This window comes from Telmatherina bonti (genome assembly GCF_933228915.1).
Source record: "Telmatherina bonti genome assembly, chromosome: 7".
In the NCBI taxonomy this organism is placed as follows: Eukaryota; Metazoa; Chordata; class Actinopteri; order Atheriniformes; family Telmatherinidae; genus Telmatherina; species Telmatherina bonti.
Window position 1 is genome coordinate 26,104,972 of NC_136625.1, and position 27,617 is coordinate 26,132,588.

The 27,617-nt window shown below is 38.8% G+C and overlaps 1 protein-coding gene across 2 annotated transcripts; it reads right to left on the reverse strand.

Annotated features, from left to right (window-relative positions):
* Positions 1–1,939: 1,939 nt before the first annotated feature.
* LOC306757896 (rap guanine nucleotide exchange factor 4-like) lies at positions 1,940–27,431 on the reverse strand (the record flags this gene model as incomplete). Of its 2 annotated transcripts, none has more annotated exons than XM_079243075.1 (30): positions 1,940–2,067; positions 2,175–2,229; positions 2,355–2,419; positions 2,539–2,626; positions 2,947–2,997; positions 3,931–4,021; positions 4,123–4,301; positions 4,467–4,592; positions 4,753–4,850; positions 5,222–5,368; positions 5,686–5,761; positions 5,877–5,904; positions 5,990–6,078; positions 6,166–6,316; positions 6,709–6,787; positions 7,502–7,587; positions 8,091–8,185; positions 8,574–8,720; positions 9,231–9,307; positions 10,129–10,189; positions 11,033–11,117; positions 11,406–11,589; positions 12,063–12,184; positions 12,341–12,447; positions 13,581–13,633; positions 13,891–13,963; positions 18,792–18,938; positions 19,762–19,850; positions 23,456–23,598; positions 27,364–27,431. In XM_079243075.1, the coding sequence occupies 30 exons, from the start codon at positions 27,429–27,431 to the stop codon at positions 1,940–1,942; spliced, it is 2,988 nt and encodes a 995-aa protein (XP_079099201.1). The 2 variants fall into 2 exon arrangements, with proteins under 2 accessions (XP_079099201.1, XP_079099200.1); XM_079243074.1 differs by having other exon boundaries at positions 6,166–6,358; positions 6,697–6,787.
* Between the last annotated feature and the right edge of the window lie 186 nt (positions 27,432–27,617).

Genomic DNA, 27,617 nt, shown 5'->3' on the forward strand with positions numbered 1-27,617 from the left:
CAGCAGCTTATTCAGTTCAGCTAAATGATGCTTTCCAATATGAATGAGGTGTCTTGAAACTGGGAAACATCTAAAACTCTCGAGGACCAGAGTTGCCTGTCCTGAGCTACTGGCATTTGATGAAAAGAATAAAATATGGATGGGAAAAAAGTGATGTACAAGTGTTGCTCAATATATTTTTTTTTAAATTCACAAATTTACTAAAATGAAAGTAAATGCATGGTACAGTAAAACTACTCTTTTAGAGTGTTTTTGTTGTTTTTTTTGTTGTTTTTTTAAATAAAAAAAAGTAACTAAGGTAACTCGTAACTGCCCACACTCTTTGTCACTTAGATTGACTTAAATGTGTGTCAGTATTCTCTGGGGATGCTTTGCTAAAATATAACAAAGAATCAAAAACCCACAATATTTAAATTACATGCAAAATTGGGTTCCCAAACTAGAAAAATGATGGCAACATTTCCTCCTTCGTGGCTCCACTCTCTACAGTTTCTGCATGCCATATTTTTTGCCTGTAAACCACAGTAGAGTTGCTAAGCTGATTTCTCTTTTGTAGTATGTGGATATCTTACTCTTTCAGACACGCCGTCAAAGAAAACGTGTTGGTATGTCATACATTTACAGTATTACAAAACATTAGTTTACCTGTTGTCATAAACATTTAAATGAAGCAGTTTTCCAGAGCAGGCTGCTGCAATCTTTGAGATTTTGCTCTGGATTTCGATTGACAGACCAGCCTCAGCATCTTCAGGTTCCACTGCTTACCAGGAAAAACTGTAATCATGAAGGCATCGTCACTGTTAAATTAGCCTTTTTTTTTATTATTTACAATGCAGACAACACAAACAGTACAATTATAGACTGCTTTAGGGAAAGACAGTCTCACGGCAGTTCTCAACACACATCATCACCGCAAAAGCTCCTGAGATTAAAAAAAAAAAAAAAAAATTAATAACACACTCAAAATCTACACTCACATATACAAACAAAAAAAATCACACAGACTAAACACAACTGGTAGATATGACACGATTTCCCCTTAAAAATCAGTTTATGTTTAAACTCTGGATCTGCAAATCCTGCCCAGTGAATGAGGTGCAATTTGGTTTTACAGCTGATCTCAGAACTGATGCGGTCAGGCACCTTCGTCATCTAGAATGATTTAGATTCAAGTATGCACTCCAAAGGAAAGAAGTAATATTACAGTGATTAAACACTTCTTGTAATACCATTAGGGCTTTTATCAATGTAACACTGCTCCGTGGTTTTACAGTGTCTGGACACTGACATTTACCTAAAGGGTCGCAAATCCTCAAAACCGTAAAGACTTTTGTTCGGCTAATGTCGATTATGAAGTAAATATGTTCCTTTACATTTCTGTATATGCAATAAGGAAAATAAGTCTTGTTGCTACAGCTTGTCGAGTTTCCTATGCGTTTCAGTAGAACCGTCAAAGAAAGTTTACTTAGCAAGCATACAGATACAGTCGTTCATTGTAAACTAGGGCTTATCTGGGGTAGCAAAACAGTACAGGACACTCTGATAGAAATCCACTGTATAGAACGCAAAGCCTATGAAGTTCAGTCATGCAGGATATTGATTTAAGTTCTATACATTACACTTCTATCTAACAGGTCCCAAAGAGTAACAACTAGTACAATATAAACCCTCAATCTGGGAACTGAGACACAGCAACAAGATAGCAGCTGAACAGTTTCTGTCTGTCCAGGAGGAAGAGGCTTGTAACGGCACAGTATAAGACCTTTAATCCATCATACTTCATTATAGTGCTGAAGTCATTGACTGCTGTGATTTGCTACTAAAAGTTCATGTGTATGGAGTTTTTTTTTTTTTCTTTTAACCAGGTAATGTGTTTATGTGTGGTTGGTGTTTTATGCGAACATCATAGAGAAAGGGATGGTGGTGGAAAATTTTGAGTTCATGTCCGCCGAGGCTCCAGCCTGTAGGAGAGCTGCGTCAGCGCCCTCTGGTTGTCAATCACACAGAGCTTCCTAACGTAACCCCGTACCTCCGCTTGGTTCTTGTTCGGCTGGCAAATGTCAGGGTCTAACCGAACAAAAGAGGTGAGACAGGATAAGAAAAGTGTGACAGCAGTGATTGTTTATAACCGTAATGCCAGTTTATAAATCTGATAAAGAGTGGCGGTGACTCACTGAATGGTTGACTTCGACAGTGCCTGACTTGTCGAATTGTGTTTGCTATAATACGCTAAAGGGACAAAGATATGTTTGCTTTAAATATAGTCACAAAAGGTAGAGGAAAAACAGCAAAAAGCTATAAAACCCCACATTAAGCAGGGTGCAGAAACAACACTCAGTGTAACAGAAACTCACCATTTTCTCAAAATTGACCATACTGTCAATGAATGTTTTGTTGCCTTCATGTGTAAATGTCATATCTGGAATGAAATTCATCAAAATAAAAACATTGCTTCTTTTTATTAATTTTATGTGCTAGTTTTTTTGGGGTTTTTTTTTTTTTTTTTTTTTTTTTTTACATTTTTTCATCAAATCATACCTTTTAGAAGGAGTGGCATGAAGGGGATGATTGGTGGTTCCAGTTTTGTGACTGTAAGTCGGTAAGACCGATGGTTTCTTGATGGGTCCTGTTGTGAAACATATTAACGGTGAAAATTTATAATACATATAGAGGCCAATTCACCAGCTGACAAAGTTAAAAAACTCCTTTAAACCTAGCAGAATAGAGACATGCACTTCAGGTATTTAATTTCTGCACAGCTACAGTTTCACACGTCTTAGCATTAAAAATTATATTTAACAAGACGATTTCTGTTCAACATGTTATCTTTCTGTCTCGGACCTCACTGAGAAGTCTTAGAGGCATGCCTTAAAAGCAAGTAAAACTAGATCAAATCCGATGTATCTGCTTTTCATTCGTTTTGATAGATGTTAAAACAAAACTTACCATCATGTTCTCAAACTCAGCATAAAACTTCTTAAACTTGGTGGGAAGTTTCTGCCAGTAAAAAACAGAGAAGATCTTAATGGCAGAGGAGATTCATGCAATATTATACATTTATGGCATTTTTTACATCACATGTTACAGAATAATGTGATGTAAAAAGCTCCTCCGCTCCTCAGACACAAGGCTTTAGATGTTCCACGGCACAGTTAACAAGGAGAGGGGACAGAGCGTCTGTGGAACCAGCTACCAGCATCAGATGCACTGCCTCCATTTCAGCCTTTATATCCTGGCTAGTCCCTGGTCTTCCCTACACATCAAATACATGTCTGTCAGTCGGGTTCATATGACTATGTTTAGTATTTTTAATTGTTTGTGTTTGTCTTGTTCTTTTTATTTTTATTTTCATGGTACTTTTAACTCTGTAAAGCACTTTGGTGAGTGAATACTGTGTTTAAATGTACTAAATAAATAAAGCTTACTTACTATACACCTTTATCTAATGTTTTTATTTGCTATTGTAGGAAAAAATTATATAACTGATACCACACAATGCTTTGTTTGTGTTACTTCAGCTCAGATGAGTTAGCCAGAAATTCATAATGCTGTCTAAATGCTGCGAACCACTGTTTTTTTTTATCAGAGACAATTATCACCTGTGGAACTAACAACATTGACTTCAAAGTAAAAGATGTGAATAGCAACTTCTGTCAGGGATTAACAAAAAGTGTTTTTGTATACATTTTTTATGTCTTATTCTGTGAAGTCATTTGAACGTGCCACACGGTTTGCTATTTAAGTCATGTCTATAATAGTAACAGCTGATCCTGCTCACATTGAGGGGATAACGTAAATCATGCTGTGAAAAATGGGGCATAAAGAAACTTAGCAGAGTCAAACTGTATCGTGCCGTAGCGTGTGATGGTAAAACAACTTTAGTTTACTGTAAATTTACTGATAGATTAGTTGTTATTTTCCATGATTTACCTCCCATGTCTGGCTCAGTCTGCTAACAGCAGGGTTGCTCATCCCCATAATGATGGCAAAGAATGAATTGAGGTTCTTAAATTCCCGACAGCTACGGATAAAAACACACAATAACAAAACAAAGTTAATCAAGCTTAAAACTTATTTGCTTTTTCCTCTGTATGTGCGAGAACCCCTGCAGGCTCCACTCACTGTGCAGCTATCTTGATGAATTTCTTGAGGAGCTGCACTCGCTTACTGAGCTGACTGCAAAGGCAAACTTCAGTGACAACCCACAGCTGGACCTGGTTGAACCTCCTCAGGAACAAGTCCAGATTAGCTGTGGTTCTTCTAAAACTCTGGCGGCCAAACGTGTGGTAGAGGAGCTCATGCTGTGGGAAAGAAGCAGACGAGACAACCGGACCAGTGAGTTCATTAGTCGAGTGTTACAATTGCAGGACAAGTGCGTTTACATTCCCTGATCCCATTGTCTAATTATAGGAATAACTACTCCCTCCCATTTCAATGTGTATCAGAAGCCTCTTGATATGAAATACCTCATGTACACAGGTAAAAAGCTCCCAGTCAAACACTGTCATCTGATACGCCAGGTCCTTGGAGCTCATCAGCTCAAAAGTTGACATGGATCCTGCAGAAGGGCCCTCCTGGTCTGGAAGAGGACTCTGATGTGCATAACAAACATGTTTTTCGCATCATAAGCATTAAAACTGTTTGACTTTCATGCACAAACTTTTCATTTGGCACGAATTTAGTACAATTAATGCAGGATGAATTATTTTGTAACTCATTTGACACAACACAATCCACCTGATATCCTCTTACCAGACTATTCAGCTGCTCTCGAGGACAGGCAAATAATCTCCCATTGATGCTCAAAGTGGAAAAGACTGACACATCATTGGGCTTCAGGATTTGTTTTTCTGGAACAGAAATGTTACCTTTCATTACGGTTGGCTCTTGTCCAAAAGGACATCTTCTAGAGCACAGATGTCAAACTTCAGCCCTCGAGGGCCAGTATCCCGCGGGTTTTTGTTGTCTTCATGCTCCAACACACCTAACCAAAGCTGCTGGATCCATTTGATTTGAATCAGCTTTGTTGGTAGAGGGAAACAACCAAAACCTGCTGGATACCGGCGCTCAAGGACTGGATTCTGACATCCCTGTTCTAGAGCATTCAATGAGGCTAAATACATTTTATATACTTGAGGTCCATATTAGCAAAGTAGAGTTGGTATACAAAGACCGTAAGCAGTAAAGAGAGGCATCATAAATAAAGCCTCGGTCGTCTTACCGCCAGCAGAGCTGAGGTGGACCAGCAGGAGCTCATCAGTAGTGCCAAGTTTGTCGGTCACAGCACTAATTACTTCTCTCCCTGTTGCTGCTACTGCAATCCTGATCGTAGTGTAGGTATGATCACTGCAGTACACCTTCAAGAGGACTGCACCCATGCAAAAACAAGGGATTTCAGTTAATTCATTTATTTAGTTTATTAAATTTAGCATTTAGTTTATTTAATGTAACAGTTTCTGATCTTGAATGTGAAAATGTTAAAGACTAAAAATGATGCTCAAGGCTTTTCACAGGAGTCTTGGAGTATCTAAAGGCACATAGATGACTGGTCAGGGATCATCAAAATGTAAAATCTGATCCCTTTGAAGAGCCACCTACTAAAATCATTGAAAACATGTATAAATGCTGTTTCTCCTCGGATCAGATTTTATACTGTCAAATCTGTTTTTCATTCACAAAACTTACTGTCATCTTGATTTCTAATGGGTTGTTTCTTCTGCAGCCTTTCTTCTCCATTGCTGAACTGTCGTATCAAGGTTTTCTGTTGAATTAAAAAACAGCACCAGAGCCGTATGTTACAGCTTAGAAAGTCATAATACACACTGTACAGTTCATTTAAATGGTACACAGGTATGCTGTGACAGCTGCAGTGATACCTTTTTTGTTGATTTGGCTTCTTCTGAACTACAAAAAGTCAAAAGTGATAAGATTAAAATAGCCGGCACATAAAAGATCAAACTTAAAGTTCAACATGTAGAAGCACACTTACTGTAATTTCACCACTTTCTCCAGGTCGGGAACCAAGTCTTTCAGCCCTCTAAGCATCCGGGAATCATTCGAAACGCTTCCGTACAACTCCTACAGACAGCGAGACTCGCTCAGCTGATGCAGAGCAGCTGTATAAACTGTGTAACTGACTGCATATGAACGCTTCATCATGCTTACCTCCAGAAAAGAGACAGCAGCGGGCTCCTCCTGCAGCATGTATGTGTGTGTGTTTGCCCAGCGCAGGGCCAGAATGAGGGCTCTCCTCTTACTGTTCAGAGCATGCTCCAACCTCTCCTGTTCAGAGCCGGGCAGAGATGCCGCATGGTAGGTGCAAACAAGGTTAAAGGTAAACATGAAGAGTTTTATATGCCTGAGGTTTTTTCAATTTGCTGCTTACACTAAAATACCAGCAGCTTTCACACAATTCAGAAGATAAATAAAGAAATTAGGCTATACTGTACAAGTTTACTGCACCTCTGCTGCATTTGACAATGAGGATAACAGGACAAAACAAAAGCCATGGAGCAGCTCTTTAATGTTTAATGGCTGTGTTGGCACTTTAAATCTGAGATGTTGCAGAATACAGCTTATAGTGGTGGCTAGTAAAGTAAATTTAAAGGTGTTTTTTATATATATGTTTTATGCAAGAAGGTTAAATAAATGGTTTTAAAAAAGCAGATGTACCTTCAAAGTTTAGTAAAAAAAAACATAAAAGGATATTGGGCCATCAGTAGAGGACACAGTTGGCTATTGGGCATGAAGACACAGTGCATGAGAACATAATCATCCACTGCTGGATCTAACAGATGAGAAAGAAAACAGTCAAGAGTCAGAGGAATAACAGAACATACTGCAATGCTAAATGAGTGACACAGCCACACATCATTAAAACATTCAACTTATCTTTGCATTTTACCGCTTGTTATACTACAGCAAACATGGTCCACGGCAGAAATAATATCTCTGATACTGAATAATATTGGAGGTGTATGTAATTTTTATTAATAGTTTTAACTGTCTGCTATTCAGAAACAGAACCATCTATTGTGTCTGATAAGGTTTCATCTCTTTAACATAAGTGAGGCGGTCTTTGTTTCAGGTTACTGTTTTAGTTGTGGATTCTGGTAGTTCTGGACCAAAGGTCTCCAGCTTGTTACCCACCACTCTTATTCCTATTTATTAACAGCACACCTGCTACCTCTTACTGATTAGCTTTGTATTATATTAATGCCTTCAGCTTTGCACACGTCGTTGCCAGATCTGCTCCATGTCCCAATCCTGTCTGGAGTTTTTCATCACAGCTTTGCTTTTTTTTTTTTTTAAAGAAAAATAGTCTTTGCTAAAGGAAAAAGTTTTTCTTTTCTTTTCTAAGCTTCCATAAGTGTGTGTGCGTGTGTGTGTGTGAACTGAAAACTGACACCTAGGTTATATGAGACAAAGTTGATAACATGAAGTCAATCAAATTAAAGATAGCGAAATCTAATTTAGCATGCTTCAGTTTTACTGTGGATACCTGGTTCATTGTGATGTATGTCGAGTCTCATCGTCTCCAGGAAGTGCTCAAGAATCTTTTCTGGTGTTCCTGATATCACAGTGTATCTGTCGATGGTGGGACAAAAGAAAAAACAGAGTATTGAAGTATTAATGATCAGTAAATTTTTCATGTATTTACCGATATTTTATATCCTAAGACAGAAGACAACGTTTAATGGTTGCTCCATAAGTGACAAAAGTACCAGTTATAATAAAAAACAAAGCCAAAGGTATTAAAAAATATTCAACAAACAGGAGAGAATTAAAATGGCATTAAAAAATGAATGGAAAAACTCTAGTTTGAGTTTATCAATATCTATCTTTCAGAAAGGTAAAGCCATAGAGATTGGCAATAACATTGTCACATTTAGACATAATACACACAACCTTGCATCGGACAGCAGCTACCACCTGCACTACACTGGTCAATATTTTTGCATTTTGTGTATTCAGATAAATGAATGAAAAACAAACACAGAGCCAGAGAAGAAAAGCCCAAGTTATGGTCATGTGATGCTATACAATAAGAAAGATCTGCAGATAAATGCACTTATCACTTTTGCTCTTACTTGATGCTTCCCAGTGTGGATGCTCTGGGACTCTTTTCTAAAACCAGTACAGCTTGTTCATGCTCTTTCAAACGCACCGTGTTGGCTTCCACATCCTAAACATACAAGAACAAAATCAGCGTAATTATGATGTTCATAATGCCATGCAGCCTATCTGCCTGAGGAGGAGACAAACATCACAGTCAGGCACCACCACCAACCTCACACTACTGTACACAGTACACAGTACTACACACACACACACACACACACACACACACACACACACACACACACACACACACACAGCTTTAAAAGACCCTGTATGGAATCAGTCCATCGTATTTATGTGGTTTGATTCAAATGACTATAATGATTATGGAAGGATGAATCTAAACAGATAAATACAGATAAAATAATGTTATTTATGACAGGTGAAACAAAGGGAGATTTGGGGGGGTGCATTTACACTCCCATCAGAATGAAGGACACATGGTGGCCCACCCTGAGTATCCGGTTGAAGTCTTCCTTGTCCACACGAAGGAAGTGGCAGTTGTCCTCTCTCAGGACGATGGAGGCAGCACGAGGTGAATCTGTAACCAGGGCTAACTTCCCAAAGTCATCACCCTCATGAAGTGTGCACACCACACCCTGAGATACACACATACATAAATGCTTAAATCCACACACATCACAAACGCATCCCAAGGTACAAATGAGCTCAGGAGCTAACGCAGTTTGAAAGTCATCTGAAGACCCGAAGAACAAAAGATCAAAAGAAGTACAAGCACTGGAGACTGAATCATTCATCCACGTGCGTCTGTGTGCATTTGTGTTTTTGCACGCAAAATTGATGTGTGTTTGTGTGTGCATGTGCAAAGCATTTGCCTGTACACGAGTTGTGTGGCATGAATTAGTGTATGCATACAATCCCTTAAGCCTGTTAATCACAGTGATGAATCATGCTGAGCTGTTCAGCGCTCGCCGAACTACACTGCTGGTGTTTCCCAGCCCTACAGGGCCCTGTTGCTGGTCTGCATGCAGACATGATGAGCTACATATTTATGGCATCACACACAGAAGAAATATCAGCTCATGAAACTAAATACTATTCAAAAAAAAACCATGGCTATAGATGAATGCATGCAGGCACACACACACCTTGCCATAGATGACTACGTTAACAGAGCCCTTCTGGATGATGTACCATGATGTGCCTTCCTCTCCTTGGTTGAACACTGGAAAATAATTTTTAAAAAAAAAACTAAACATAATACCTTCATATACATTAGAAGTTCACACATTCTGGTAACAAACTGGATGATCCCTTTTCTCTTTGGCCTGCAGGATTAAATTAATCTGACCACAGAACAGTTTTCCACTTTGCCTCACAGGCTCACATAAGACTTCTTCTTTAAATGACGTAGCTTTAACTTGTATTTGTGGGTTACACTGTGCTCAGACAGTGATTTCTGGAAGTGTTGCCGAGCCAGTGCAGCGATTTCCAGAAGAGAATCATTCTTGTTTTTGATAAAGTGCAGAACATGGGCTTAAAGATTACAAGCATCCAGTTTTTGTCTCCTGCACAGAGATTCCTCCTGATTCTCTGATTTTCTTTTTATCTTTCAACGTAATTAGGCATCAAATACTCCTCCATTCATTTGTTTTATTTGTGCTAATTATTTTTACAGCCTTTAGTTACTCCTGTTCCATCTTTTCTGAGAAGTGTTGCTGCTATTAATTTCAAAATGACATATTAAGTCTAATTAATAACACCTAATCTGTTGTTTATGTTCTCAGTGGAATAAAATTTAGATTTATGACATTAGCAAATTATTGCATTCTGATTTTAGCCACATTTTTAACTTTTGGTCGTACTTCTAGTATATCAAAGGTCATAATGGAGCAAATCCAAGGAAGACTCAATGGACTTCAACTTTTTGCACTACTTTCACACTTTCTTCAGTCACAGGCCTCCATCAAAATGATTTTAACATTAAACTGTTCAAAAACATTTACTAACAAAAAAGACAACATTAAATGACCAGTGAGAACTCACACACAGTTCCAGCCTTTGCATGGGATTCAAAGATCACAACACTTGCCAGTTCCCGCTTCACCTGTGAACCAAAACACCCAGTTGAAAATTCAGGTACTCCTCCTGGAGTGCTTTGGAAAATGCCAGAAAAAAAATTAAGTTCACAAATTAAGTTCTTTAAATATCATTCAGAGATTCAGAAATACTTATAATCCGTACTGAATAGGATCATTAATTATTCAGTGTATACTTTATGTTCTGTGTAGATGACAGTATTATTATTTGGCTGTGAACAAAGTAAAGGGACATTACAAGCTTTCATTTCATGAGCCCAGGCTTTAAGGAAGTCATAGGACAGAGATGCAACTCCTACGAGGGCTGAAGGCCAATAAGTTTTCAATGTATCCTTGCTTCAACACACTTGACCCAAATTAAATGGATCCAACAGTCAATGAAGTTCTGCACAACAAATATTTAATTTGAGTTGGGTGTTTTGTTGCATAGATATGTTGAAAAGCTGACTTTGGGAACAGCCCTTTTATAGGGAATAAAAACTAGTCAAAAGTTTTACAATTTTATTTAGGTCCTTTATTGGAGGACTATTCCTGGAAGGTCATTTGCAATATGGTAATAATATGATCAATAATGTCAAATACTATATAGGACTAATTTCACAATGGAAACTGTCTTTTTGATGCATGGAAACAACTGGATTAAGATCTATTTCATAGCTGGCAAAACCTAAACACTCCCCCACATGATGAAGACTTGCCAGCACTGGACAAACTGTGTGTCCAATAGTAACAAAAAAGTTCTAAATTATAATCCTCCCAAAACACATCGTATCAAATAGTTCTGATGTTTTAGCAGACTAGTTGATAGCATGTACTCTCCCTTTAATAAAGAAGTAAAGCAGCTGACTCACAGTATTGGAGAGGTGAGCTAAGGCCTTGATGTGAAGCAGTTCATCGTAGATGATCTCGAGGTCATCCCCTGTCCTCTGACCAGGCCTACAGACACATACAATCATCCCGCTATGACGATTTCATGACCTACGCTCCAAACATTAGTAAAAACGTGTCATGCCATAATGTAAAAAAATGATCACACCCGATTCTTTGGTAACATTATTGCACATGCTAACATTGTATGTGATGAACACTAGTATGGATTCCTGCTGAAATGACATCTGCAGAATTAATCATTTATTTAAAACTGTATCATTCCTAATCTTTATCAGCATGTAATACTATATGAAGAAACATTGTTGTAAATAACAGGTATTGATTATTACTAACGATTTCCTCAGGATCATGCGCAGCAGTGCATCAGGGCCTATCTGAGCGAGAAAAAGGATGGTTTCTGGCAGCTCCTCTTCACTCTCTCGTTTCTCTTCTTCACTTGGTAATGGCGTGTCTTCCTCCTCATCGTCAAGAAAGCGATAGAACAGGTACTTGTCCTGGAAGCCGAGCTCCTGGTCCACTGGAGAGCGAATGGGAATTACCCACAGAAAATATTCACACTGTTTAATACCCTTTGTTTTTTATCATCTTAAAAAATCCTTTTGCATTCCTCATTTGAGGGTGATGACTTTCAAATAAATAAAAATAAGGTTAGACTTTTACTAATGCGCCACCAGCATATCAATACGAGAGGTGGAAAATTTGTGGTAGAGACAAAGTCATGACACATTCTAATTTGGGTCTGTTCGACCATACTTTACTGCTGCTATGTGGTTTTTGTGAAACTGTGTCTTGTAATATACAATCTTGTGTAAAAGCAGCTAAATGAAATCTTGAAAACTGAAAAATGAATACATTAAAGTGAAGATAAACGTGAAGAAACTTTGCAGGAGAGGTTTGGGACCTGTCCACAGAAGGTCATTAAGATTAATGAGTGGAATTAAAGTTAAAATTATGCACTGTGATGATAAAGTAAACTAAACTTATAGCTACCATGATTAAGCACCCCTTCCTCTAGTAGTGCCTGCCACATCCCAACAGCATGAGACCTTGTGAGCACACAGGCACTCTGCAGCACCAGCCAGTCCACCAGCTCTGTGCCCACACAGCATTGTCTGTAACACACACATTAACACAGTTCAAATATTAAATGCAGAAGGCAGAAAATGAACAGCCCATCCTAAACAAACAGAAACATTTCCAGGGTGTGTATACTGTTAATTCTGCACCAATAAACACAGTAGTTACTGTGGAGAGACAGACTCACGTACCTGTATGTTTTGAGGTGATACTTTCTGTCACGAATCATGTGAGGTGCTCTTGACAGGATGGCGTTTCTGAGAACTTTTCCTGCTCTCTGCAGCTTCTCAGAGGGAATCTACAGAACCAAAATACCAGTGTGAGGAACCTCGTTACACTGATAATAGCCCACTTTTTTGATCATATGAAAATATCTTCCTATAAAACTGAGCATTTTGATCATCAGCTTTGGGCATCCTCAAATTTTCATTGTGAATATTAATTTGTATTTGTATTTATTGTTGTTTGGTCAATTTTACATCACAAACAAAATTTTAACAACATAAAATAACTTATTTGTAGGCAGAAGCCAAGGCTTATTATACCTACCCTTCTCTCCAAATTTAAAGTACCAAATACGTTGGAGATTCATATACAATATAAAATTAATATATATATATAAAAATAAAAAAAATTCAACAAAATTGTCATGATCAAAACATTCTACTTAACAAGAGTTAAGAAAATTATTAACCTATTAAATCCATCACTATCTTCTTGAAAATGTTTTTAAACTGTAATATGGAAGTGGCTTTTTTAAATCATCACAACAACTATTCCACAAAATATGCACGTTATGTCAGTAAAATGGTACTATGCAATGCACCACTCATACAAGTAAAACTATCAACACAGAGCACATAGATGCAAACACATACTTTACAGGACACACCTGCATCTTAGACAAAGTGAAAAATGACAGATGTTTCTACACATCAGTATACAGCTGTTGAAAAAAACAAAACAAAGGAAGGCATTTTAATTGGGCAGATGGGATCTTTCTTCTGTGTGAATGCATTAGCCGACATTAGCATAACTACAGAACATCACAGCTGTGAAGCATCAAGGGTTTCTATTCACAAAACACATGTACCTCCATAACCTATTCTGGTATACTGGTTCTAAACAAAACAGCTGGATTTTATGACACTGAACTGCTTTACTCAGAAGAATTGGGTATCTATCAGTTTAAATATGAACAATCTTGCTGTTTAACACTGATCTACTGGCCAACTATATGCAAACATATGGTTCCCAGTCTTCAAATACTGCAGCAAATGGTGAGGGAAACAAGAATCTGAGACAAAACAAAGCTATCTGGCTCCAATGTGCTGGTTTACAGTTTTGTTTGTGCATGCTCTGTGCCACTTACAGGATGAAATAACCGTGACATTAATGAGGGAAAATCTGTTATCCAGTGGGTGCCTTTACCTTGTGAGCTTTGTTTGCAGAGTCTGAGTTCATGTTGTCTTTGTCTGCAAGTCCTGGGAAGAAAAACTGTCGTCAGGATGGTTGAGGATTCATAGGGATGTGCACCCTTTTCACTCGTGAAAAATCTATAAACATCCAGCATTTATGTGCCACATATTTAGTGCTGAGGGGTTGAATAAATATAACTTATATTTATAAGTGACTATCTAAAATTCATTTACAGTTAATATTGCTTTTGGTTAAATATTCACTTACATTACTTAAAGTGTCTTTATGTAATCCTTATGCCTGCATTGGTGCATCTACTCACTGTCATTGTTGGATCCACTCTCCATGGCTCCATAAGGTGGGGCTAAAAGTCTAGCCAGGCTCTGACGATACTTCTGCAAAGCAACACAAGTAGTGAGGAACTGTCTTTAAAACCTTTGAATCACTCCTGTCATGAACTCTTATTTGTGTAATTTAAGGAGGTTATTTTATCTGCCTCAGTTTTCCATTCATTTTATTTCATGTTATTTCTTTGTTGTACCTGCAAAAGATGTGTAAAAGCCCAAAGGCCACATCACAGCAAGTCATTTTCTCCTACAGAAGATACTAATCCTCAACTGACTGAAACACTTCATTTGTAGCCCAGATTTCTTAAATAAATTGTTATTTCTGACAACACAAATTACAGCAGGTTCACATGTTATGGCAGGTGGATGTTAAAAAAAAATGACCTAAAATGAACTGTTACAAAAATGAGGTATTACAGCAGCATAGGTGTTTGCTACAGTATTGATCAGCTGCACTCCTGAATGGTCTCACAGAGGAGTTTTGAAAAGTTTTGCAGTATGGGATCATTTAAAATAGTAGTATGGGGACTGCTATCATTGCACACTTTGTACATCATGCAAAGCAGTGTGCACAGTATTACAGACACAGCAGACAAATGTTGCAGCACATATGTGAAATTCACTTTGGAAGAATTCTAACTAGGCTAAAAAAAAAAAAAAAAAAGCTTAAACAAAGCAGTCTAAAGTGCACGGTGCACAGGAGTGTGCATTAAGAAGTGGAGCTTCTCCAGATATTTGACTGTTGAAACAAACTAAATGATGTCAGCTTCATTTCCCACAACCAGTTAGTACTAAATTATCACAATTTAATACATTTACTTGACCAAAACTCTTTGAATTATAAACATTAAATAATCTGCTGACATCAGACTTGTGAAATGATTGTGTGTTAAGTTATTTTAATGAATATTGGATGCTACATTCTACACTTAGCCCGGAAAAACTGTAATTCATTATACTTCCACTGGTCTGACGAAAACACTGAAGTCGTAGGTGAGCTGCTTTGCTCTGAGCTACCTGCAGCCTGGCCAGGTTACGTTAAGTTGGACTGGACCAAATCATGGAGCCTTATTCTAAATATGACAAGACTCATCATTGTATGACCTGTTTAATTAAACAATTAGGTATCAATTTTCTGGAGAATTCAAACACAGCCATTTTGCAATCTAGTCAACTTGTCTGTTCCAGGACATTTGACTTTCTTTTATAACCTCAAATAATATCCCTTCTGTTACTTGTTCTGTCTCTGCATCTCCCACAGTTAACCATAGCAACTAGTTTTTACCCCACTCAGAACTAATTTGTTTCTCATCATCCATCTCAATGTTAACTCTAATTCCTCATTTAAAATCTAAGTTCATTCAGCGGGTCTATGTGCTGATGTGTAAATGATCGTGTCATCAGCAAACATTACAATGGCAGCATGATTTAGAATGAAAGGTAAATCATATACATATTGAAAATAGAAGTGGTCCCAAAGAACTCCTTTGTGGCACCCCACAGCTCACAGCTCGGAGCAACCATGAAAGTATACTATGCTTTTTCCTAACAGTCCAACAACATTTCACTCATTAAATAGCAGCTGGTTCAAAGCCATAGCAGCTCAACCGATGCAACAGCACATTATGATCAAAAACATGAAATGCTGTACTCAAATCTAACAATACAGCTACAGCTATGTAGGTGAAACAGGTGAAAAACAGCTGTATGCAATAAGGTTAAAATGTATCTTTTTATACAGATGTTAAAACATACTGACCTCATCTGGCAGACTTCTAAATCTGTGAATGAGTGTCATACAGCTTCCAAACATTAAATCCTGTTCATGTTCCTGTCTCTCACTAAAGCACACATTGTTACTTTAACACAGAAACTCAAGTAGCCCTCAATACAAAGCCTTTTGTACCACAGAGATCATTTATATGCAGAACAACTAACATTATATAATACTCATATGCATGCACAAACACACACACACACACAGCAGCTGCAGCAAAAGCACAGATGCTAAGTGTGCACAGATGTTGTTCTTACAGCTGTTAATAAGCTGTGATGGACTTTGGTGGTAGTGATGCTAAAATACAAAAAACAGCAAGTCATTTTGAGCCTGAATGTGCCACTTCTCTTCTACAAGGTCATTATCAAGCAAGCCATGCATTCAGAGGACTGCCAGGAACACACACACACTGACAAAGAGAGAAACAGAGAGAGCATCTGTTTGACCTAAAGACACAAACACTCCCCTATCCACATTTTTAAACACACACACACACACACACACACACACACACACAATCAGGAAAATAATTGTGCCATGAACTGGATCCCGATATTAAACAGACAAGAAAAAAAATAACCATTTGTGTCAGTTTCATTAATAAAAGAACAATAAATAGATAAATAAACACAAATAGAGAGTAAAGTGAGACCATGTCTTGCCCACATGCATGGTACAAACTCACCCGAGGTAACTCACTCAGCTCCCTAATGCTGGAAGGACTGAAACCCTAGAGAGCTGCCCTCTGCTCTTTTACAACTCACACACACTCTACCAGATAGCATCCTGCCCAAAACAAGCTGCTCTCCTCCTTTCTTTCTGTCTCCCTCTTCCTCTCTTTCCACTAACACAGTCGCCCCAGTGTCTGCCTCTGTCTCTCATTCACCCTCCCTCACTGCGATCAAGCCAAGAGCCAAAGCACTTTCTCTCGCAGGTTACCAGGGTGATCTGAGTCTCTATTACTGAGCTACTCTAGTGGAGGAATAGGTGGTGGGAGGGTGAGAAGCAGCCAAGGAGAGGCAAGGAGGGAGGGACAGGAAGGAGCTTGGTTGACAAAGGAGAGAGGAAGCGAGCATGAGCGATGGATAGCAGGTGAAAAGAGTTATAAGCATAAACAAGTCCAGAAATTTAAAGAAAGAAAGGCTTATAAAAGGAAGGGAAGCCATGGTGATGGCCAGCCAATCACCAGCAGCTATCGCTAAATGTGCGTTTACACATCCCATTTTCACTTGGTGCTAAAATTACAGAGCGCTTCTTCTTTTCTTTCATCCTTTCATCAAACACACGCCTGCATTCATCGTGCAGCTTTCTAGTCCTTGAAACGCACAAGCACAAATTAGTCCATGCACACTGACACACATATAAAACACAAAGCTCCTTTTACTATGAGCTGGATAACCCTCCAAAGAGAACAACCTCAGGCTAAATTTTCTGCTTTGTGTCCACTGTCCTAAAATAGACAGCAGATATGGAGCCGGAGTGCACTTAGTTTACAGACAAACGCTCTACAAGCCCAATAAGACAGCACACGCGCCTTAATAACCAATTATTGTCTTATCTCGGTCTTACGTGTCCCTGCGGCACACAGACGGAGATACCACATTTGAGTGAATCCAATTTTATGAAACTGGTTACGAAAGTGAAGAGCTTATTTTTCAGTGTGATATTTAAATGTGTTTTGTACTGACACTAAGCACAGTAAAGCCTCTAAATCTGTCTTAACATTTAAACATTTCTTACCCAAGTGTATTGAATAAAATATGCAACCAAAATATGCTGATTTATTCCTGATGGAAACAGTTACTGTGTACAAACCTAATTACACATCATATATTACTCATGCACCAGTATGCCACAAAATTAAAACCACTATTGCGTCAAGTTCCAGTTACAATGCAACCCCCTGCTAGGAAAGCTTGGATATAAACATCCATGTAGCAAATCAAAACTTTACTGGAAGCCCACCAAAGTGGCACAAAACTACACAGTCAAACCAAAGAAAAAGAAAAAATAAGCTTATAGAACATCCATTTCTTTGTGACACACTGTGCCACTTCAGATCCACAAAGGTCCCACCACAAACCGCGTGATGCAAAGGATCCTCTGCCAGCATCAAGTTATTTCAGACATCACAGACATCCCACCATGCCCACACCCCAGTGGCTCAGACGGCCTTTTAGTGGTGTAAACATCACCAGGCAGGTTCATATGTATACATTATTTTAAAAGAGAAGTATCTTTTTATGTTAGATTGTGGGGTAATTTGGTATTACTATATCATTGAAAAAACAGCATAAATTAATGCACTTGTAAATAATTTGGAAACAATAATAAATGTGCGACAGATTTAAAAAAAAGACTGAAAAAACATGAAAGAAATCGGTACATTTTTTTTAATTCATCAACAAACAACTGAGTGCCCTAACAAAACAGCTGGTTAGGCTGCACAAACCTGGACTGTGAAGCTGCAGAGAACCAATCCTCTGCTCTGCCGGGACTTCGTCTCTGAGTGGGACCCAGCGAATAGAGGCAGGAACCTCAACAAGGGAGGCCCACAGAGAGGCAGCCTCTACAATGCCAGATCTTATAAGAAGATGCCAGTTTTTAAGGCCCAAGTCATGTTAGTGTTTTAACTTCCAAAGTAAGTTAGGTTAATAAAGAAACAGATTATATCTGCAACATACCAAGATTAGACAAGACTATCAGTATGTATTGTTTTCCTGCACATACATGGCCTCTGAGGACCTGTTTGACTTGGTCATTTGTTTGTTGGAGCATTTATTGCTCTGTAAATGCTGTGCAGTCTCATCACAGACAACAGAAAACAATCAGCTCCAACACAGAAGCAACAGAGGCATGTGTTGTACATAGAAGCAGCTCTCTCTCTCTCATGCTATTCTTTAAATAGCTTATTGTTGAATTGCCTGAGGTGTGCGTCTACAAAGTGGAACAAAAGGCACTATAATGGTCGGAAGCCCTCTTGTGGCGAAAAGCACAACTACAACAGAAGTTCACATTAAAAATGTAGCCGTATAAGAAAAAAAACTCAAACTTTCATGTTATTTGTTTTTTTTCCTTCTTTACAGTTTTATGCTTCACCTCCCAGAGACTTTTGAACTCCCTTTGTTCAATTCGGAGCAGCTCACTGGTCTCTCTGCTGACGATGGTAGCGTGACGGGGTGTGTTGTCCAGGATGGACTCCCCAAAGGCCGTGCCAATCCCCAACGTGCAGATGGTGACTGCATCCTGCACACAGATATGACAAAATGATTTAAACTGCTGCTGTAACATATAGGAGGAAGTTTATTATACTGACTGACCATTTAGCTGCAACTACATGCAGCATTTATGAGCTTTTTAGACCGATACACTGCACTTGATAAAAATAAAATGAGACAAAAAAAACTCCTGTTACTGAATGAAAACAGCCAATCTGAAGGCAAACTACTCACAGAGAAATACACCCACACTGTCCACTGATTTCATTTATCTGAGCCATGGAAACCTTTTTCAGCTGTCCAAACTGACATTTCAAATATAGCTACAGAAACTAGGCCACCAATGGCACTTTAGGGCTACATGAATGAAAAGGAGGCTTTACAATAGAGCAGCTTCTTATCTCTGTCTTTCACTGGTGGCAAATCCTCTCTCCCTCTTCTCCCACATGCCATTCTTCTCCGCTATACGTACAGTATAACCCTTTTTCCACACTATTGCTAAAAGAGCATGCAGCATAGTAGAAAGCACGGCTCTCTGCGGTTTTGTTTTTCTGTACTGTGGCAGCTTTACTCCGGCATATTTTAGCAGGAAGATGTAAACTACTGTACAAGGACAATGTCAGCAGTGAGAGGAGTTGGACGGGACCAGCTATCTAACACAAGGGGCACTTGTAGATCCTGACAGAAAGGACCAGTGCCAATAGGGAACCGTAAATAATAAATAATATATTAACAATTTTATTCATTTGTTGTATAAATGACTGACAGAGGCCAGGCAGCACAAGTTAAATTACACAGGTTAAAATGTTCAAAGAAGCAATCTGACCTGAACTGGATTTCAGCAGTCTTACCTGGTGGTTGGCTGTTTCTGACACTTTGACATCCAAGGAACCAGACAGGACTGCATACCAACTGGTGCCTATGTCTCCCTGTCGAAACACTGCAGACAGTGATTTACATTAAACAGGATTCTTACGTGCAGATATTATGCACACACACACAGTAAGAACATGTGCAGCAATGTGCATAAATATATGCTGCTCACCAACTCCAGACTTATAGATTCAGTATTTTATCATTTTACTACAGAAAAGTCTGAACAATGTGAATCAATGAAATGAGACAATCCATCACTGGCATGTGATGGAAACAAACAATCCTTATTTTAGTCCAAATTGAGCAGCACTCACTCTTCAAAAGAGCGGACTAACCACTTGACTACTCTTAAAATTGTAGAGCTGTGTAAGGACGACAACTTGAACTTACTCTGACGTTTGTGTTTAAAATGCCTCAGCTGACGGCACTGCAGCTACTTGTCATTACAAAGCAGGCCTAAACAGAGCTAATGTAGCCATGCAAGTAAATGCTAATCATTCCAGGACTGTGCATCTAAAACAGTTGTACAGCAGTGTTTGGTCTGATTCAGATTGCCTCCAAACACATGTGATGATGGTTCATCTGAATTAGCAAAATTATATACTTGTATCACAACTAAGTGCTGCTTCTGTAGTGACCTTTGAGTCATTACAGCCTAGTTTTGACACTAAAATATGTTCAGTATTAAAAATGAATATTACTTTCCGTGCTTGTCATGTTCTGTCAGAACAAATATCTGTGTGGTTTTGCAGTAAATGACTTTCTCAACTGTACCACAAAATAAAAATGTTTTAATTTCTGTTTAAAGTCAATACAATATTATGTAGACTGTCCTTCAGGTAAAGGGGTGAAATGTGGAAATTTCATTATAAAAAGGCCTTTTTTTTTTACTTTTCCACCATTAGTTTAAAATTATTTATATACTAAGACACCCACAAAAACATGAGATGAGACACAAATGCTTTACCTATCACTGAAACGCGGGTGGGGGCTTTACGTTTAATTTACTGAACACAATGAAACTTTGTGTATGGAACTAGAATATGGAAATAGTTTTGTGATTTGTATCACTGTATTTGTATTTATTGTGTAACAACAGGGATTGAGTGTGAAAGAGTGAAAACACAAGTGGTTATTAAAAGCCAGAAAATACAAGTAAAAAGTGTGTAGACTTGTATATTGTGACATTTTTGTAATTCAATGAATGAATGATTTGTACTGGAAGAGTTTCAAATATGGAGATGTAAGCTATTAAACATGTGTACAAGGTACAAAACTGAAAATAAAAGTTACAATACTTGTCTCTTCTCAGCTCCATACTGTATGTGCAGCTACAGGAAATTACATTTTTCCCAGCATCATCAGTTTTAAGATTAAATTATAACCTAAATAGTTGATTTAAAAGAAAAACGGATTATGCAATCATGCATGATAACCATACTAACATTTATCTAAAATAAAAAACTGGCATATTTTTTCCCTTTAAGTGCATTAAAAACAAAGGTTCCATGACTTGATTTGTTTTGATATTATTAAACTAAATGAACCCAAATAGCCAAAGCACTGTGCTATAAGTACTTACAATATAAAATCCTGAATACTTACAATACATTGTAATGATCTTGGCCTTCCAGGATTAAAAGGAATTCGACCTGGATTAAACAATAGTTTTCCTTTCTCTCTCTGCAGTAAGACTGGTCCACACAGGACGAGAAGGGTGACCATTTGACCCATAGGAGGACGACACTCAGAGATTTACACTTTTCTCTTTACAAAATGCAGCTGCATCAACAAAGGAGTGAAACGCAATTTATAGTTGCAGGTCGGGGGGGTGCTGAGAGTTGCATCTGACCAAACCCTGGTTCTTGTCAAAAATGACACCTTTCATCAAAGTACCAGACTTCATGGCGCCAGAACAACCCCTCCCCTGACTGAGAAGGAGACTGGAAAGAAATTCAAACTTCTTCCCACAATTAAAGGAAACTTTAGATGCTTAACCTCATTGATCTTATTTTACAAGTTTGTCTAACCGATTTAACTTAGTCTAAATGACTTTGGTTAATTGTTTTAATTGAATTTCTTCTTTTTCATTATTTTATCTTGATATGTGATTTAATTCTTTGAACTGATCACACACGTGTAGTAATCATAAAACACTGCATTAAATAATCTTGATTATGTTTTCCAAGCTTCAGACCTCTCTTAAGCTACTAATATGAATGAATAAAATGTGAGTTTCCTTTTTCAGGATTTATTGCCCGATGAGGACGAATCGTGACAATTAATTAATCCACCTGTAATAAAAATACATGTAGCCAATCTTTTCACGTGTGAAAGTAATACTATAAGTTAATGCTTTCCTTCCCAGCAAACGAAGAGTCTGCATAACTCTTAAGAATGTGATTTGATGTGTATTGGAGTCAAACAAAGTAAAGAATTTGAGTATCATGTTCGCATTAATGAGATGCAGAGGGAAGGAACTAGAGCTGACCTGATTGGATAAGGTTGGTCAGCCTCTGACAGAAGCAACTCATGATTGGCTGGAAGTTTGAAAGGTGGGTCTGTTTAAAATAGACTTGCAGCCTGACTTCCTCAGCTTTTTAGTCTTCTTTTTAGTTTTTGTTTTCTTTTTCGTTTCTCAGCTTTTTCCCTTTTTCAGCTTTTTTGTTCTTGTTCTTTTTATCTTTTCTCTTTTTTTTATAAGCTTTTACCTCTCCGTTCTTCCGAACAGGAAAAAGTACAACAAGTGTTTATTTGTAATTAACTAGAACCGTAGCTCCAACTTTTTCCACTGCGTCTTTACACGTAAAATCTGGAACTATCTATTTTTGGGACAATCTGGATCATCATCCCGCCGCTCTGGAACTCCGCTGAACGGACCCAGAAGCCCAGAGTAGCTATGTAGACCTACCTCTTCTGACTCTCCAGGGATCCAATCCCCCGGAAACGCGCCGAATAGGGAACCAACCACCCGCTTCGACCCGCACTCCGGACCACCAGCGTCCAAGTAGGATCTGATAGCGCTCTGACATTTGTGATGTCCCAAACCAGTACATCAAATTCTAACTAAATAATTAAATTTGAATTCTTATCCAAATTTAGAATTATCGAACACGTACTTATCAAAGGTTTAAGTAAGATAATCATCCTGATTTATTTGCTTATTTCCAACCAGTTTCTTCCTGCTCCATCTCATTTAATTAATTTCAGTGTTCCTTAATAAAGTCAGAATTGAAAACCCATGCAGCCATCCATTAAACCATTCCATCAATAACCTCTTTTTAACTGTTTGGTTCCTTCTACTGTGTTGTTTATCATCATTGTCAATAAATATGTAATCAATTCATCCGTTCTTGTCATAATTTCTGAATGCACAATTTCTGGTTCATTAGTTCTTAGAATTTACTCCTTTAAATTGAGACTGTATTTATTGAACTGAATTTATTTCAGGTGTCTCATCCGCCTGAATCTTAGGTTAATTAAAAGTGATGAGTGGTGTTCCGAGGTAATTAATAAATTAAGAATTAGTAGAGGCATATTCCGCTACAACATTACAGCCAGACTGAACCTGGCAGCATCAACACAAATATTCTCCTCCATCAAACACACAAGTCAATTCATAATCCTACAAAATGATATGTTTATGTGTGTTTGTATGTATGTACGTACATGTGATCCCCTTCTCCAGGCATTCGTAGAAGGCACAGGCACAGATCTGTAGTAAGAGTGGAGGTGGAAACCTCTGGAAGGCTTTGACCTCTCTCAGTCTGGTCAGAATTATGTCAACATCCTCCCCTGAGCGCTCCGCTGGCCTGTCAGGAGAAGAACCATTTAAGGTACAAAATGAGTACACAAGTGGTTTTCCAAAGAGGATTTAGTGTGTTATGTAATGTGTACATTGTGATGAATTATGTTTGTCATACAAGCACATTTCTGCCTGCAGAAGTCAATTAAAGCCTTGCAGTATGCTTAAATTAGCAATAGTCTCCTGTGACTTATTACAATTAGCAGTGAATGACCTAAATGCTAAAAAGAACAACAGTGGTGGTGTCTTTTCAGCAGCCTTGCCTCATTTTTATCTAAACTGTGTATGTGGTAGTGTGTGTGTGTGAGCATGCTGGCTTCATTGTTCCGTCTAGTATCTTGGCGATGGCAAAGGAGAGCTGCAGGCGCCATTTCTCTCTGCACAGCCCCCCCACTGGGTGTTGATAAAAGATCGCGTAGTGGTGCTATTTCTAATACCCTTGGATGTGCGAGGTTCTCACTGGGCATCTATGAGGGCGCGTAGACACAGGAACATGCAGAAGTGCAATCTGGGAGATTAAACCTTCTGTTCAGTAGTGTGGTAGAAAAAAAAACTATGCAGCCAAATCTTCCCAGTCACACACACACACACACTGCAGTTAGCACTAGTCATTCACTTATTTTCTCTTTTGCTGGTGACTCATCCTTGCACGTGTGTGTGTGTGTGTGTGTGCATTTGCGTTCATACAGAAGAGCTAATGCACTGAGGGCTACTTCCTTCACAGATGAGAGAGTGTCTATCCCCTCTCCTCCTTTAGCTCCTTCGTCTTCTCTCGCCCCCAGCTCTCTTCCTCTTTGTCTGCCGACTCTACACATTTCCTTAATCTCCATCTCTTTTCCCTTCCTCTAATACTTATGTATTTCTCTAAGAACATGACAGGTAAGACGGGAAAGAACAAACAGCCCGCTTCTTATTTAAGCCCTCCTTTTCTCCTCTCAATCACTGGCATGGATCCTTTCTGCCCATTCAGTTTCACCACTTCATTATGACCTCCTTATTACCCTGTGTCTGTGCTTTTAAACCACAAATCCAGTTAGGATTCTTATTTTACTCAGATATGATGTAAATACAGTGTATATCCCAATATTTTTATGTCACTAAGCAATGGATCTGTATCTGGCTGTAAAACATGTACAATCAGCTGAGGGATATTACAGATAATTTTCTTCTATTTTCTTACATTATTTTTTTCTTGTCTCTGACTCATCCAACTCCTACCTGCATACTGGGCCTTGGTGCTCAGACACAGCGTCATATCTCTGTGTAGGCTGGGTTAATGGTTTAAACAGAGGGACTCCCACACATTACAACAGGGAGATACAGTGAGGTCAACTCTGCAGGGTTGAACTGATAATACCAACATTGCCCTTCTCATGCTTGTCTATAATAAAACTATTAGGAACTGTGAGTTACGATCACCTGATTAGATCCTCACTCATTTGCACATTGCAGAGTCTTGTGCTGGGTAGCTCCCTCACTGTCCGGTGGAATCTGTCTCCCTGATCTGTGAGATGAGATGAATGTGACCTGAGAGCTGTTCACCTTGCATCACTCTCCCTCCTTCCTTTTTTCTTCCCTCTCTTCCTTGACTTCTCCTTCCACAAGCCTATCCCTTGCTGCTAATGTCAGCAGAGATCTCAGCTTTCTTCCACAAATTACGGCAACGCACACACGCACACACACACACACACAGAAACACACTCAGGATTTACAAATCAACCAGCATGACACATGGAAAAGAAAATTGAGAGACACCAGAAGGTTCTGCAGCCTGTTTCAAGGAAAATCCATCTGGAGAAGATGGACTGCTTCCAGATATATAAATCATGGGATGACTTGTGTCCTCTTTAAAACAAACGATCTTGAGCTGGGTGATTAATACATCAGTGTGATGAATCAATGTTTTGATCACATGAATGAAGCTTTTAATGCTGATGGCTAGAGATTCTGTTGAAAAAAAATTCTAAATATCACTAAAATTAACCTACATGATGTTCGTATGAGTGTGTAAGTTTTCTTTAAACTCATCATCTCACATATAGACGACACATTTTCTTTCGGTAATTGTATTTAGTTAAGATTTGCCTTTTTTTAAAAATATGTAAACTGTCCCCAGAACATCACATTTCTATTTTCTTGAGGTGAAAGGGATGATCAAACCTAAAACGTAACATAAATAGATGCAGTGTGTGTGCGTATGCATTGACTGACCCAGCTATTTGTCTGGGCAACGATGTGGCAAACAAATCAGATAGTATCTTATCTTGTATGCTTCACATTCACTGGTAATAAATGTCTTTTATAACGTATGACCAAGACAGTCATATCTTCACCTCTGTCTTTATTTCACCTTTCTCTAACTCTCCCCCCCAATCACATCAACAGCCACAGCAGATGAAAGCTCCCAAACACACACATACAGTATACACTCACAGTGCTGGACATTGATTGAATAAGAGGCGGATAGCTTAAGAGCACCAAGTGCCCCACAATAAGATGCTGTCCAATCCATCCCATCCGTATTGACTTCCACCTTCTCCTGCAGACTGGCTGCATTTAGTTCAAGATATACAGCACTGCACCACTTTGTTATAAGGATGTTTTAGTCCTCATTCCCACACCGTAATATGGACCACCTCCTTTAAAAATTAATATTATACAACTACTGGAAGAAAGTCAATATGTAAAAACAGATTTTCAATCATTTCTAAGGTAACAAAGCTTCCTGGATGTAAATGAGCAATTTGAAGATGTTGCCATTAGTTCTAGAAACCTTAACCTAATTGTCATTCATTTCTAACATCTCATTGACAAAACAAATACAAAAAGTTCAATAATCTTCTAACTAATCAATGAAGAAAGCCCACAAACTGTAAACGCTGTATTATTATCATGCATCTGGTTATATTCCAGGTGTGGATGGGAAGACAAGATGGTAGCTTCAGGTTGCCAATAGTAACACGATGATGTGTAAGAGATGTGCACAATATGGGTGTGTGAGCTGTGGGGTGCGTGTCTTATATATATTTATATATATTATATCATTGTTTGCCCAACATCTACAGTCATCAACATCCAACTGCCTGTCTTTATTAATATTATTCATCTCAGCCCTTTCTCTTAAATGTTATGTTATTATTTTAGTAAACTGACAGGCACGGCATGATAAAAGGGGGGGGGGGGGGGGGGGCTACAGCTTTAGGGATGTTAATCACAGGAGATGTTAGACATATTGTAAATTGACTGTTCAGCTAATCTGTTCAGTCAGACCAGACTGCCTGGCATGCAGCGATGTGACACAGCCTAAAAAGAAACACTATGCTGACCTGCCATCATCCTTTTCTGAGGAAATCACCAACACACACACACGAGCCACGGTTGTATTTTAAATATGTATGCCTATTTGCTGTCAGCAGACAGAGAGAAACCATGTGCGTCTCATCCATCCATTAGGATGGACGCAGCGCAGAAACACCCCACTGAACCTCGAGGCCACCAACGCCTTTCTGACCGAAGACACCAAAACAGCTTTATTTATTTATTTATTTATTAAAAGGGTGGTGTGTATTGTTGTGGACCGTCTGCAGCCTGTGCAAACACTGATGACATAAACTCAGTCAAAGAAAACGACAGGTAGATGTGAAAAGAGGCGTCATTGCTGCACACTCGCACCGCACACGCAGCGATCGCCGGTTCCGATTTAATCACGTTGAATGAATGAAACGAGGGACGCGACGGCGTGGTCGTGGGTCGTGTGGTTGCTTCCACCCACCTTTTATCCAGACAACAGATCCACTCTGCCAACGGAGACGAATTGGGGGACGTCTGCACTGCGACCATCTTCCCCGGCTGCGTGTCGCTGTGATGCTGCCGGAGGAGGCTTCCCAGTTGTCGGTGGTCGTTAATGAACGTGAGCTCTGGCTGCGCCCCCTCCCCTCCTTCCCCTTCCCTCCCCTCTGCTCCGAGCTGCCTCAAGCACGACAAAAAGCTGAAGCCTTCATCCTGCCATGCAGATGACTCCAATCA